Source organism: Propithecus coquereli, unplaced genomic scaffold (genome assembly GCF_000956105.1).
Source record: "Propithecus coquereli isolate 6110/MARCELLA unplaced genomic scaffold, Pcoq_1.0 Scaffold199, whole genome shotgun sequence".
Classification (NCBI taxonomy): domain Eukaryota; kingdom Metazoa; phylum Chordata; class Mammalia; order Primates; family Indriidae; genus Propithecus; species Propithecus coquereli.
The window spans coordinates 2147838-2162767 of record NW_012144855.1 but is presented as its reverse complement, the minus strand read 5'-3'; the positions used below and the strand labels follow the sequence as shown (position 1 = coordinate 2162767).

The 14930-nt window shown below is 35.4% G+C and overlaps 1 protein-coding gene across 1 annotated transcript in view; it reads right to left on the bottom strand.

Annotated features, from left to right (window-relative positions):
• The window catches only part of DMTF1 (cyclin D binding myb-like transcription factor 1), a 33351-nt gene extending 23740 nt beyond the window's left edge, over positions 1-9611 (bottom strand). Inside the window, exons 1-4 of the mRNA XM_012643508.1 lie at positions 9353-9611; positions 7755-7871; positions 6119-6241; positions 1893-1987 (exon numbers count right to left, since the gene is read on the bottom strand). Coding sequence (XP_012498962.1) covers positions 1893-1987; positions 6119-6241; positions 7755-7863 — 327 coding nt within the window. The 5' untranslated portion in view covers positions 7864-7871; positions 9353-9611. The remainder of the gene's footprint in view (positions 1-1892; positions 1988-6118; positions 6242-7754; positions 7872-9352) is intronic.
• Between the last annotated feature and the right edge of the window lie 5319 nt (positions 9612-14930).

Below are 14930 nucleotides of genomic sequence, written 5' to 3'. Positions count from 1 at the left end.
AAGATCTTCTCTTAAGGAATCACCATTTCCCAAAGTATGTTTATATAGCAGAGCCCACTCTATGAATCTTAGAAATAAGTCTGTCATGTTAATTAACTGCTATTTTGGGACAAACTTAATGCTTTATGGCTCAAATTGTCCTGATAAAGAGTAACAATTATCACTAAATCATATAACCACCAAATGAGCAAATAATTAAGTGGTAACAGTAATATTCAATATTGTCAATAACAAATGAATTTAATGAGTGTAGTAGGAGACTTGGGTACTCTGGAGGGTACCTATCTATATTTAGCACACAGATAATAAATTTTACAGTATTTTACCCCCATTTTTGCTACTTCATGCATAAATTTTTTAAATTTACTCAGGCTTTATTTAATATCCTGTTGCTTTTTAAATGAAGTCTTTGTGAGTTGGTTGCAAGATTTCATGTCTACAACATATATAGGCTTAGAAATATAAACACAAATATTCAATCCATCCACTGAAGACCTCTCGTAACCACAAAGTATTGTATATACTGGGACATTTTATAGTTTCTGATTATTTTTCAAGCTAGTCCCATCGCTGGAATAAGATAGTACATTAACTACCAAACTATGTCAAATAGCTGCAACCTGGTTTACAGCAAGGATACAGTAAGAAGCAGACTATTTCTGAACTTTTTAACCATGTTGACTGTGAATTCATAACCTAATGTTAATCTTGTTAAACAAACATTAGAAATTATTAAAAGTTTTTCATTTACTAAAATGGTAATAACCAAGAGGCTAAATATTAAACAACTAATTAAATATCTGGCAATAATCAAAACTTTATAATTTGTCTTATAATAAAGACTAATATTGCCACTGCTCAATCTTATATTAATTAGATTTGCAAACCAAATCATAAATATGTATACAATATACATATGTATATTTTTATGTGCTGAAAATTGGATAGAAGTGAGACTACATAGTCTTTGAATCTGGAACGACTTTGACAAGTCCTATTTTGAAGGAAAGGTACATTCTACCGCTAAGTGGGCTTGGAAAATCCTTCCTGTGCAAATCACTGGCTGAAATCCAAGGGCAGAGCATGAGGATCTCCAGCCTGGGTCAAAGCTATTTGAACCATATTTGAGACTCACCCTTCTGGAAATCTTGAGATTTTGGAACTAAACATTATTGCAAAAGGTACATACTGCACATACCTGAGGTGTCTTTAGTCCTTGGTGTTACATATCAACTTGCAACTATTATACTTTTTAAATGAATGGTCATTGTGATGCTTCATTAATGTAAAATGCTACAATGTCTCTACTTCAAACATATATTTTATTAAATGAAGAGATGAAGCAAAAGGACAAGATACTAAAAAAGAAAGGTACTATCAGCCAAAGATAAATGTGTAAATAAAATAAAGTTAAGCTTCAGGCTATTTAAGAGAACAAAGAATTCTGATTACTTTTGGCAGAAGTAACTTAGCTAGAGCTTGTAAGAGACAAAGAAGTTCCGTAAGAAGGAACAGTAAGGTCTGATTACTACCCAAACACGACACATGATGTAACGTATCTGGCTCTATAAGCACCAAAAGGAACAGTATTACCGTAACTACAACTGTTGTTATTTAACAGCCGAAGTGAGATCATTATATGTAGATAATGAATGCACACGCATCATCTCCTGTTTCAACAGATGTAAACCACTCTACAGGGAATAAATTTTAAAACTCTATCTTTGGTTACAACTGAGACTTACGTGTAGCAACTAGAAATCTGAATGAAGTAGTCTTACTTCAATTTTGTGGCTGCTATTTTGTCAGACAAAATATATTCTCATCATTTTATCAACTAAGCTATGTGTAATGGATCATTCTCCTCAGGCCAGTTAAAAGACTTACGATACCTGGATCTGTGTCACAGTCCCCTCAGTAATCTCATCATCTGCCACCTCTGTGGTCGCGGTCATGGTCACCTCAAAGCTCTGATCATTTTCTGAAACTTCAAGAAAAGGAAGAGTAGTTCATCTCCAGAATAATAATGGCAAGTACTAATTATTGCAAAATTATCCATGGTGGAAATGCAACCATCTAATTCCCTAACATACTTCTTGTCAATACTTCTTTGCTTAAAAAATATTTATTCCGTACTTAATTCCCACAAGATACTGTTCTAGGTACTGGGAATACAGCAGTGAGAAAAAGAAACAAAAATCCTGCCTTCATGGGAAAAGACAAAATATGAACAAGATACTATGTTGGAGAGTAATTAGTAGAAAGGAGAAAAAAAAATAAAGCAGGAAAGGGAATGTGTTGGGGTGGGGAGGATATTTGCAATCTTAGATAGGGGGCTAGAAAAAGTGATCAAGACTTTGACCAAAGTGAGGAAGGAAGCTGGTCTTGCAGGTATCTTAAGGAAGAATATTCCAAGGACAGCTAAGTGCAAAGGCTCTCAGATGGAGCACGTATGAAGTGTTCATGGGAATAGCAAGGAGGCCAGTGTGGCTAGAGCAAACTGAATAAGAACAGTAGGAGATTATGTGGGGCCTTACAGGCCACTGTAAAGACTTTGGTGGGAAATCATTAAAAGATTTTGAATAGAGGAGTGATAATAATCTGACTTTTATTTTAATAGGATCACTCTGGCTGCTATGGAGAAAACAGTTGGATGGGCAGCAAGGGCTGGAGTGAGATCAGTTAAGAGGCTAATGCAATAATCCAAATAAGACAGGTCAGTGGCTTGGACTAGGGTAAACGCAAGTGAAGAGTAGTTAGTGGTTCAAATTGTGAATGTATTTTGATGGTAGAGCCAATATGATTTGCAGGAAAACCAGAGATGGGAGAAATTGAAGAGCCATGGATAACATTAATTTTTTAAAAAAAATCTGAATGACTAGAATAATGGATCTGCTATTAATGAGATGGGGAAGGCTGTTAAAAGAAGCAAAATTAAGGATTTAGGAGGTTTCAGGAGCTCAGTTTTAAACACATTAGTTTGAGATACCTACTAAACATCTGGAATTTAAGAGGAGAAGTCTGGGCTGGAGTAAATCGGAGAGTTATCATTAGATAGTATTTACAACCATGAATTGAGATCACCTAGAAAGTGAGTAAAAACAGTAAAATCAGTCTAAGGACTGAGTCTTGGGGTGCTCTACATTTACAGGTTCAGGTGACATGAACGAGTTAGCATAAGAAACTAAGAAGGAATGAACAGAAAAATACAATGAAAACCAGAGATGTGTTTCCTAGAAGCCAAGTGACAAATGTTTCAAGGAGGAGGGAGTAATAAACATTTTCAAAAGTTCCTGACAGATAAAGTCAAAAAAAAAAAAAAAGGACCACTGGATTTAGCAATAAGAAGGTCTCTGGAGACCTGGGAAAAACAATTTTGGCTAAGGGGTAAAAGCCTGATTAGAGTGGGTTTAAGAAAAATGGGAGAAGAAATGAAGGCAAGTATGGGCAATTTTCATGGTATTTTGATCTAAAGGCAAGGAGAGAAATTGAATAGGAGCCAAAAGTGAGCTAAAGGGACTTTTTATTTAAAAAAAAAAAATAATAACAGTATGTTTGTAATAGTGATAGGAATGATCCAGTAGAGAATGAAAAATTGAAGATTCAGAAGAGAGGAAATAATTACTGGAACAATGTGCTTGAATAGGCAAAGGGGAGGAAATCTAGTAAACAGAGGGGCAGGCCTTAGCTAGGATACATAGAATATATGGACATAGATGCAGGCGAGTATGTATTTGTGGTAGTGGGAATTTGTACAGATTATTTTCTGGTTACTTTACTTTTCTCAGTGAAATAGAAAGCAAGGTTATCAGTTCAGAGTAAAAACGTGGAGGTAGTATTGGAGGGATTTCAGGACATATGAAATGTCCTCTCAGAGTGGGAGAAAAAAACACTAGAGAATTATGGGGCTACTGGTAGGCAGCATTATGAGCCCATGATCAGGAATTTAAAGCGAGACTATTCAGCTTGCTTGTGTCATTTTTCTCTAATCCTTTTCAACTAGCTACCTGCACTGGTATAGATACAAATAGGCGAAGACAGATTTAGACAGGGTTATGGTTTCACCAAAGAACAACGAAATTAGAGAAGGAAAAAGGACTTGAAGGTAAATATAATACAGTGTCTATAATGATTAACCGTGAAAGTGAAACAGGGTAAGGAGGAAAGAAAGGATACAAGCGAAGAAGGAACAATGAAAAAGTGGTAAGATCCATGGGTATCAGTGAGACAAAAGATGGCAGGAATTAAAGAGTACTAGAGGAAATGAGCTGGAAAGATAGAAGTGGCAAAAAAACAGCAAGTCTGAAATAGATCACAGATGGACAGTAATGGGTAACAGCAAGAGAGGTAAATAGAGTAATAAACACAGAACAAAAGGAATAAGAGGCTAAAGCATTGAAAGAATCATCTAAACGAATATTGCAATCACCACATAGTTATAACTATGATTAGAGGATGGGGTAAAGGTAGTGGTAGATGACTGCAAAAAGAAGTGGTTAGTGAGCTAGAATGAGTAACATGAGAGTTGAGGCTGGATGCTGAGAGGATTTTTAAAGACCAGATAAATTTTATCAGTCTTATTACTAAATATTAGGTCCAGAATGTCTTCATATGTGATGATGTTATGACCTAACATTAACATCAAGCAGCTTGTGTGTTTTCATGTCAACATATCTATATTATCTTAGCTAAGTGAATGAGGCTGTAAAGGATTCAGTTTAACACCATAAAACAGAACAAAATACCAAGTGCAGTTTGAACCTACAAACATGAACCAGGCACTCTACTTTAAGCAAAGGAATGAACCAATTTGTATCAAAATAACCAGTCAAAAATTCTAGTTAAGGAAAAGTCCATATAGAATTACATCTGTACAGATAAGCCAATCAAGTTTTAAAACTGAATCACAACATGACAGTCAAATTAGAAAATATCTAAAAAACATAAGAATCAAGAAGGAAAAGAATCTTTAAATAGAAATATTCTATTCACATACGCCACAACTAGAAGCAATATTAACACTGCTTTTTGCTAAAGTCTCACAGCAAACTGAAATAAAATGGTTTCTTTTCTGTTCAATTTAACAAGCCATTAACTCAAAATATAGAGTACATATCTATTTGTTAACATTAATTTTCCATGCCGAAAATGTAGTCTTGTTTTTTTCATTGGATGAAGATGTGTTTTTGCCTGATGCTGAGTACAAAATGAAAGTTCTCAGATACGGCAAAACTCTCCTTTGTGCTAGGAGTGCTACCAATAGTCACGTGCCCCATCCCCACTGCCATGGACTAAGACATACTCTGGCTTCAAGGGGGTCACCAATCTTAAACAAGTTTCCATATTCTTTGCCAAGCAAATCAGAAATATAACCTAACGTTGCAACTGGTATGTAGTAGTCTTTTGCCAACAGTATTCCACATGAAATATACCTCCTGTTGAATCTAATCTATTCTAAATGATCTTGGAATATAAACATGTTAAGAACTTTCTTAATGAGAATAAACTAGGCTTTTATCTAACTTTCATGTAATCATATAGTGTAAGAGGCACTATAGCACTGGGGTTAAGGGTATGTACCACAGAAACCAGAATCCCAGATGTGATCTTAGACAAGTTATTATACCTCTCACTGCCTCAGTTTCCTCATTTATAAAATAGGGATAATAATGATAGTACCTTTTATAGAGCATGCTTTCTCGATGAGGGCAAATATGGTTCTTGGGAAGGCAGTAGTTGTAAAAACATTTTATGGTCTTTATGAACAAAGCAAGGACGTATGTACAGTGCATTTAAAACATACAGTATGTATCTTTGTGGCTATACTGTATTTATCACGGAGGAAGAGCATAATCAGGAAAAAATGTCTAAAAAGGCTCCTTGTGAGGAAATAATTTTAAAAAAGGTTGAGAAGATTAAGCTAGGCAATAATGTAAAAGCATTTAGAGATATGCCTGACACATAATAAATACTAAGTGTTAGTTAAAAAGAGGTTTTTTGACTAAATGAGGAGAAAAGCAATGAGTCCAAATCTACCTAGAAATGCCAAATGAATCCCTTGCAAGCTAAAATTTGATTTCAAAAGGGAACTCTATATTCTTAATACATAGTGACTTACGTGGAAGTGCAACAACTGATATGCAAGGAGTAGAATCATCAATACTCTGATCATCCTCAGAGGACAAACAAAGCCTTTTATGCGGAGGTTCAGTACTATCTTCTGAGTCTACTTCATCCACTTCTAATGGAAGAAACAAACAAACAAAAATCTCAAAAATTTCAAACCAATGAGGAAAAAACAAAAATCTAATTAGTAATGACCCTAAAATTTTCTTATCCATTAAAACAATCTTTTTACCCATTTGCTCATTTAACTAAACCTAGTTGTACAAACAGGACTCAAAAGGACATTGCTTTCTCTATGCCTAGGACAGTATCCAACTTTTGAAGGTTTCCTGGAGGAGTCTTAAACTTGAAAGAGAAAAGGAAACCAGGGGAAAATTACTATTCCTTCTGGTAGTAGAAGCAATTTGTGCAGTGACATGGAGGCATGGAAAACTTAAGATATGTTAGGAAAATAAAAATAGTGTGAACTGCTGGAACATAGGTATATGAAATGTGGCTAGAGGTGAGGATAAGAGGAAAGCTGAAATGATGGGAGGCCTATGTGCCAAATGAAAGAACTTGTACTATATTCTAGAAAACATGGGAAGCTTTATGCTACTGTGTATCACGAACAATTTCATCAACAGTTTGAAAGATGAATTATAGGTGGGAGACAGGTTAAAAAGCTATTAGAGCTACCCTGATGAGAAATGAAAATCTGAACTAAGAAAGTGGACTTGAAACAGAGGAAGGAATGGATTCAAGAAACATAATACTACTACCAACAAGTCTTCATGATGGAATGAATGTGGGAGACGAGAGAAGGAATTTATTCCTAACCATGCACATATAATCTGGGGCACTAAGTAATGAAATTAACTGGGAAAGAAAAAAAGAATGAAGTTTAGAAAGTGCATGAAGAACTGTTTGGGATGTGGAACTTAAGGTGCCTAAAAGAAGCACAGAGAATTCAGAATAAAGATAGAAGTTTGAGTCATTGTAATAGGCAGGTACTAGTTAAAACCATGAATTTGAATTAAATAACCCAGGGATTATGTACAGAGTGAAAAGAGAGACAGAACCTAGGTTGAATAAATATAAACTTATAAGCAAAATAACTAAATAATATAAATAACAAGTAGGGAGAGACAGAATCACCAGCCTTCAAGGCTGTTGTATCTTAATTCATTACAGATGATCGTATTAAATCTTACTCAAATAGTTGTGTAAAATTCTCTAACACAGGTTCTAACACAATAATGTCTATTTGCATTGATACGACTTCTTCTACATTTTCTAATGTACCAGATATACTGCTTTTTATAAATAAACTCTATACCAAATGGTATAAAGGAAATAGTGTATTATAGTTACTCCATCATAATCTTTGGAGGCCCAACAGATCCTATTTACAAAATAGCAATGAGATTGATAAAGACTAAAATTTATGGTAAATTAAAAAGTATATTTTAAAAATATAAAAATAAAAAATATAAATTAAGATTAATTAATGCTCCAAAGAGATAACCTTTTCATGTGCTAGCCTAAATTCATAGGCACCTAATTCCCTTATCTGCACAACAGGAATCAAAAGTGACATGGAATTCAGAAAACCAGAGTCACAAGTATATGTCAGCAAGTTCTCCTACCATTCTGAGGGCAATGAAGAATGAGGTTCCCTTCCGTGTCCTGAGTCAAAGTCACAGAGTTCACAGTTTCTACTGTTACTGTGTCAGAATCCTCTTCAACTGTGCTCATACTCAAATCTGTATAATAGAGTCCAGATTAGGGATTTTGAAAAACTGCCTTTCACAAACTTATACCCATTATTTAGAATTAGATGTAACAATCTGCAAGAGTCTCACTGCTCTGATAAATTTTTAAAACTTACAGCATTTAGAATACTTTTTAAAAAGAAGTGTTTTTACCACATTCAATGAAAGAGAATCTCTTTGAAGTTCTTTGTCATATCAGCAAACTCTCACTAATTTTTATGTTTTTTTTTTTTTCCCCTTTAGAGACATGGTCTCGCTCTGTTGCCCAGGCTGGAGTGCAGTGGTGCAATCATAGCTCACTGCAGCCTTGATTTCTTGGGCTCAAGCCATGCTCCTACCTCAGCCTCTCAAATAACTAGGACTATAGATGCGCGCCACCATGCCAGGCTAATTTATTTTTTTGTGGATACATGGTCTTGCTATGTTGCCTAGGCTGGTCTCAAACTCCTGGCCTCAGGTGATCCTCTTGCCTTGGCTTCCCAAAGTGCTGCGATTACCCGCGTGAGCCACTACACCCGGCCTGATTATGTTTTTACTGGCAGCTTCGTAGGTGTTTAACCTTTGATTCTTTAGCAGAAGATTCATCACAACTTTTATACTTACCTAAGAATTAATTTTTCCAAAACATTTCTTACAGGTATTTAAGCTTTACTGTCTGAAAATAGGAACATTAAATAATTTTTCTTACTGTTTTTTCCTCATATATTAAACAAGTGTATAAAATCCATCATCAACCAAATTGCTTTTCTAATAGATATGGAATTAGGCCTTTTTTTGAAATAGAAAACTTTTCATTGTTGAAAGTGACTTCACCTGCTAGTCTACACAAATATCATTTGCCTCTTGTTCAGACAAACTGAATCATTAGAGTTGTAGAACACAATGGTTGGCAGGAGAAAATGTATTTGGATTGTAATCACCGGCCTAGTCTCCAGAACCACCTCATAATGTTCAATGAGGTACTTGCCTCACTTTTGGGGTCTAGTCCACATTTTCAACTCATCACTCAGTATTTATTTGGCTCTTTTTTTTTTTTTTTTTTAGAGACAGGGTGTCACTATGTTCCCCAGGCTGGAGTACAATAGCTATTCACTACACTATAGCCTTGAACTCCTGAGCTCAAGTGATTCTTCTGCCTCAGCCTCCCAAGTAGGTGGGCCTACAGACACAGGCTACCATGACTGGATCTATTTGGCTCTTATACATAAGATACTAGACCATTCATATATTTACTACTGAAGTAAATATATTTTCCTTTGGCAAGAAAACTCAAATATATTAACATCCACATGTTGACGATCCAATTATTCATTAAAATTTTACTATACAAATTATTGTTTGAAAAGGACATCACTCATTTTACAATGGAAATGATGCTAGTCCCAAAATAAAGATAAATGGAAATCATGATCTAGTTTTGAATAAAATTTGCAAATCATGAGATGAGGTCCTTGTGACAAAGGCAGGCTTACCTAGACAACGGATGGATCAGCTATAGCCCTTCCCAGAGAATCAAGTCGCCTCCCCTTGGCCACCGGCATCACTTTCATGTTATCCAGACTGTTTCTCCCCCATGTTCCTATCTCTGCAACAGTCTGAAAAAGTAACAGCATTACATAATAAGACCTAATAAGAACAAACAATTGCATACTAGCAGTATGGTGATAACCCTCTAGCCTCAAGCCTCTGTGATGTCTCAAACTAGAAAATTAAAACAAAACCATAATTCTTTTTTGGTAGACCTTTGGAAACCGGACTCTAAAAGTATTCTTCAATGAAGAAAGAACAGAAATGATGAGATTTTGTACCTACTAAATAAGTTCATAGGCAGTGCCTCAACCCAAGTTGCCTCATCAGGCGGGCAAACATTCTCTGGAAAAAAGAAAAAAAAAAAAAAAGATTCAGCTATGCTAGTGGGTCTATGGACTACAGTCTTTGGTACCAGTATATAACACTGACCTGGTGGGTTTATCAACCAATACAGTACCATAAATATGACCAGTAACTATAGTTTTCTTTATAATGATTAACCTCTCTATGATATATTTCATCTTAAAGCATTAGAAATTATATAGTATCTATTCATTCAGAAACCATTTTTATGACAGGTGAATGACCCTATTGAGGGGAGCGGGAGGAATCTGTGGAAAAAGGAAAAGATAAGTACTTAAGTAAGCTTTGGAATGCAATGTGAAACCTTAAGAAATCTGAAATGGTTTTAAAATGTTTGTTTCAACAAGCTTCTCATCTCTATCACCAAAAGCCAACCAAGAATTTTCAAAACACAGGATTTGAGGTTAAGGGGGATGTTTCAGCAAAAATTAAGGATTAAAAATCCCATTCTAATTAGAATTCCTCTCCAGGATGGTTATATTTTAGAATTACTGTACATAAATGAATTAGCAGTGGAAGAGGTATAGATTCTGCTAGAGAAACTTCCAGTAAGCTATTAGATTTCATGTTCTTATTTCTGAATCCATTAAATTATTTTTTATAGCTGGTTTGTTAGGAATACCTATTGTAAAAGATAGAGAAAAGAATTGTTTAAAAAAAAAAAAAGGTTAAAATCATCCACAAACTTTCCAAAATAAGTTTTCATACTCTTTGATATAGCTCCTTCCAATCTTATCCCTTGATGTTTGTGTGTATGTGGAATTTTATGTCCTGTTTGTCTAGAGTTCACTCACACTGAAGTGTGAAGGAAACCAAACTAGGCATTTGACAGATTTTTTTTTTTAATCATTTAAAACTTACGCTGCATAAAAAAATGTGATGTTATTTTAACAGTTCCCCTATCACTGGACATTTACACCGTTCCAAACTTATTTTTATTTTATTCTCTTGAGACAAGAGTCTCACTTTATTGTCCTGGCTAGAGTGCAATGGCGTCATCATAGCTCACTGCAACCTCGAAGTCCTGGGCTCAAGTGATCCTCCTGACTCAGCCTCCCAAGTAGCTGGCACTGCAGGCATGCACTACCACGCCTGATTAATTTTTCTATTTTTTCTTGTAGAGATGGGATCTTGCTCTTGCTCAGGCTAGTCTCAAACTCCTGGCCTCAAGCAATCCTCCTGCCTAGGTCTCTCAGAGTGCTAGGATTACAGGCATTAGCCACTGCACCTGGCCTGTTCCCAATTTTTAATTTCCTCAAACCACATTGAAGCAAACATATTTCTACAATCTATCTCCTTAAACATTAATAAATAAAAATTTTCAGATCAAAGGATATGCAAAATTTAGGATTTTTCAATCATACTGCAATCTATTTTCAAAAAAAAATTGCACAAATTTATATTCCAACCACTGGGCTATAAACTCTACTCCTAGTACCTAGTAACCTTGCCCTTTCTGTGTGTGTGTGTGTGTGTGTATTCAAAGCAAAAACCACAACTGCTCATTTGCTAGGTGCAGAATGGTTACTGGTATAGCATTTTAACAAATATCATCTCAGGATCCAAGTTAATCCAAAACCTTGGGAAAAAGAAATTAGGGAATCTTTGTTCCTTTTTTTAAAGTTCTGCGACTCAGGTTAAAGATTAGTAAATGATTCTAAGCTGCTTCGTAAGTTAACAAGCTTACTTGTTCAATCAACAAATATATATCACATGTCTTCTACATGCTAGCACTGGGGATACAGTGGCCACTATTTTTTTACCCTGTCATCTTAAACATGTCTTGATTCACATTTTCCCCCTGTAGTTAGAGCTATTAAGATCAGTAATATGTATTAATATTTAAGAAATTGACCTAGTTTTAATAGGTAACACCTTTTCATGGTTCAAAATTTAAAAGGTAATGGTGGTTGTACAGCGAAGTTTACTTCCCACTGTAGTTCCCCAGTCACTCAGTCCCCTCCGTGGAGGTAAATGATGTTATCAAATTCTCGGGCTTCCTTACAGTTATTTTATGCATATGTAAGCCAATATATCTATCCTCCCGCTACACTCTTTTTACCTCAACAGTGTACTATAAACACTTAACTATACCTTAATGGCTACTTTACACTGTCTAAACAGCAAAATGATGAGACACCACTCCAAGTAAGTAGCCAATGGATTAATGGCAAAGTCCGTAAGATGGGACCGATTTGGCCTGTTGGAGAAAGAAAAGGCAGCTAGTATGGTTGATGCTGGAGACAGACAAGGGCAGATAATGTAAGACCTTGAAAATCCTTGGAAGGCTTTTAAGCTGAGGAATATGATTTTTAACAGATCATTCAGACCACAGTATGAAGAATGGATGAGGGAGTAAATGATGAAAACATGTTGTCCAAGAGATGGTTGTGGTTTGGAATGCTGGCAACAATGAAAGCCACAAGGCCAGACAGAGGATATACTGCACTTTGGAGGCAGGGCCAACAGGACTTGCTGAATGAAGAGACGATGGAAATTAACGGAAGGGGCACTATCTCAAGATGATTCCTAGGCTTTTGGCTTGAATAGTTAAGTTTTGAGGCACTTAAATCTAAAGGTATTTTATTAAATATTTTTATTAATATTAATAATTTAACTGAAGATATAAGGCATCCAAATAAAGACATCAAGTTGGTAGTTAAATATATAAACTAGAGTCCAACAGGCCAAGATTAGACCTACAAATTTAGGTTAGTGGCATGCAAATTGTTAGATTACTTAGGGAGCTTAGAGAAGATAGCCTAGATTCCAGTTCTAGAGCTCTCTATTACATTTGGGAAGTCAAGCAAAGGAGACTGAGAAGGACCAGCCAGTGATATAGGAGGAAAACCAAGAGGTGCTAACTAAGAAGCACAAAACTGTTTTTTCAATGACCATTACTTAGTCAAGTGGGTTGAATACTGCTGAGAGGAAGACAGAGAAGTGACTGTGATCTGGCAATATAAAGAACAATTGGTCTCTTTAACAAAAGTACTTTTTGTGGAGTAATAGGGGCAGAAGCCCTACTGGAATACATAGAGAACTAGAAGAAGAAGACAAGCTACACACAACTTTTTCACAAAGTTTAGCTCTGAAGTAGAACGAGAGGATCAAGTGGGGTCAAGACAGTTGTTACTATGTAGAAGAACACATCCACCCATATTCTGATGTTAGACTGAGAAATGCTGGTGAATATATCAACTTATGATATCCTGGTAACAAGTAATTTGGTGCCTTTATTCCAATTCATCATACATGAAATTATGCTTAACAACTTCTGGAACCCTCCTCAATTTGGTTTACCAGGAAAATATTATCATGAAGCTCTCCAACTCTATCATCAACTTTCTGGAGCAAGATAAACAGTCATGCACCACATAATGACCTTTAAGGTCAACAATGGACCCATATATGACAGTGGTCCAATGAGATGATAACAGATTTTTACTGTACCTTTTCTGTATTTAGATGTTTAGATACACAAATGCTTACCATTGTGTTACAATTGCCTACAGCATGCTGTACGGTAACATGCTGTATAGGTTCTTGTTAAGTACACACTATGATGCTTGCACAACATAATCATCTAAAAGGCATTTCTCAGAACGCAGAAATGTCATTAAGTGATGGATGATTGCACAACACCTCAGCCCTATTCAATTTTCCCTTCTCCCTTTGTAATGGGTTACACTACATGCACTATTTTTACACTAACTAGAAATGAGATATAATGAAGGAAATAAAAATAAAATTTTAACAGCCATTTTAACTGGTAAAGTAGCATTTTGGCATGTTTCCATCATTTGCTGGATACCTTCATACAGCAATAATACCCTAATAAATTTAAGGAAAAAATACCCGAGGGCAATGGTGAATCTGAACGTGGCGAAGGAGACCACAGATGGACTTTCTGCTTGAGATTTCAAGAATTTTGAATACTGGCTTAGATGTGGAAACTTTGTCAATTTGTGTAAAGCTCTGTGAACAAGGAACTAACCCAGAAGCATTATCATCAGTTATTAGAGAGCTTCACAAGACTACTGAAATACTAAAGGCTGCTGAAAGTATGACAAGTTTTCTGGAGAAATCCTAATGAGATATATCAAGCTGTGCAAGAGGATTTGAAAATTGCCTTGTAGTCAAGAATGTACAAAGAAATTATTGCATGCAGCAGTGTAGAAAAATTTTCTTTTAAATGAATTATAAAACTGTAGCTTTATAAATCAGTAGATAGCTTACAGAGAGAACAATTGGTTGTGTTTACATTGCATCTTACTTAACAGCCCTAATACTCTGACATTGCTATGTTCATAATTATATATTCCTTACTTATAGCTCAGATAACTTTAGTTTTCTCAGCAGTCTATCAGTTATGCACATCTGCTGTGCCTGGTACAGCAGAAGCCATCAGTAGTGATATGTTGTAGTTATGACTTACTGACATTTCCATTTTAAACTTTAATTTTGAATTGCTTACGCATAATAACTAGATTTGTTGTATTGGGCTGAAAGTTGACAGGATTTCAGCCACCATTGTGAATTTTGATTTAGGTTAATTATGTATATCAGAATCTTGTTTTTTAAAGAGCATGAAAAATTTCTTGTAATGAGCTTTAACAAAAAAGTTTTTTTAAAGTTTGCCAGGCAGTTAATAGCATGAACCAGATCACTTTTGTATCAATTGAAAAATAAAAAGTTTTAGAAACTTACATTTTAATTGTAATGACTGTGCTTAGCTATTACTTGTAGTTTGAATCATTTAAATGTGAGGAGAATACTAGTTGAGAATGTTTTTCTAAGTTTTATATCCTATAAATGAGGGCTTAAAAATAATGTATAAAATGAAACATAGCCAATGTGCAAAATTCCTGTATACTTTTATTATATACAAGTAATTTGAGTATATACAAGTAATAAATCTTGAGTGGTTATGTTTCAACAGCTATTCGACACTTTCTGAAGAAGTTCCAGTCATTAAAAACGATATAATCAAATGTTCTGTATTAAGAATTATTAAGTATGGGCCGGGTGTGGTGGCTCGCGCCTGTAATCCTAGCACTCTGGGAGGCCGAGGTGGGTGGACTGCTCAAGGTCAGGAGTTTGAGACCAGCCTGAGCAAGAGCGAGACCCCGTCTCTACTAAAAAATAGAAAGAAAT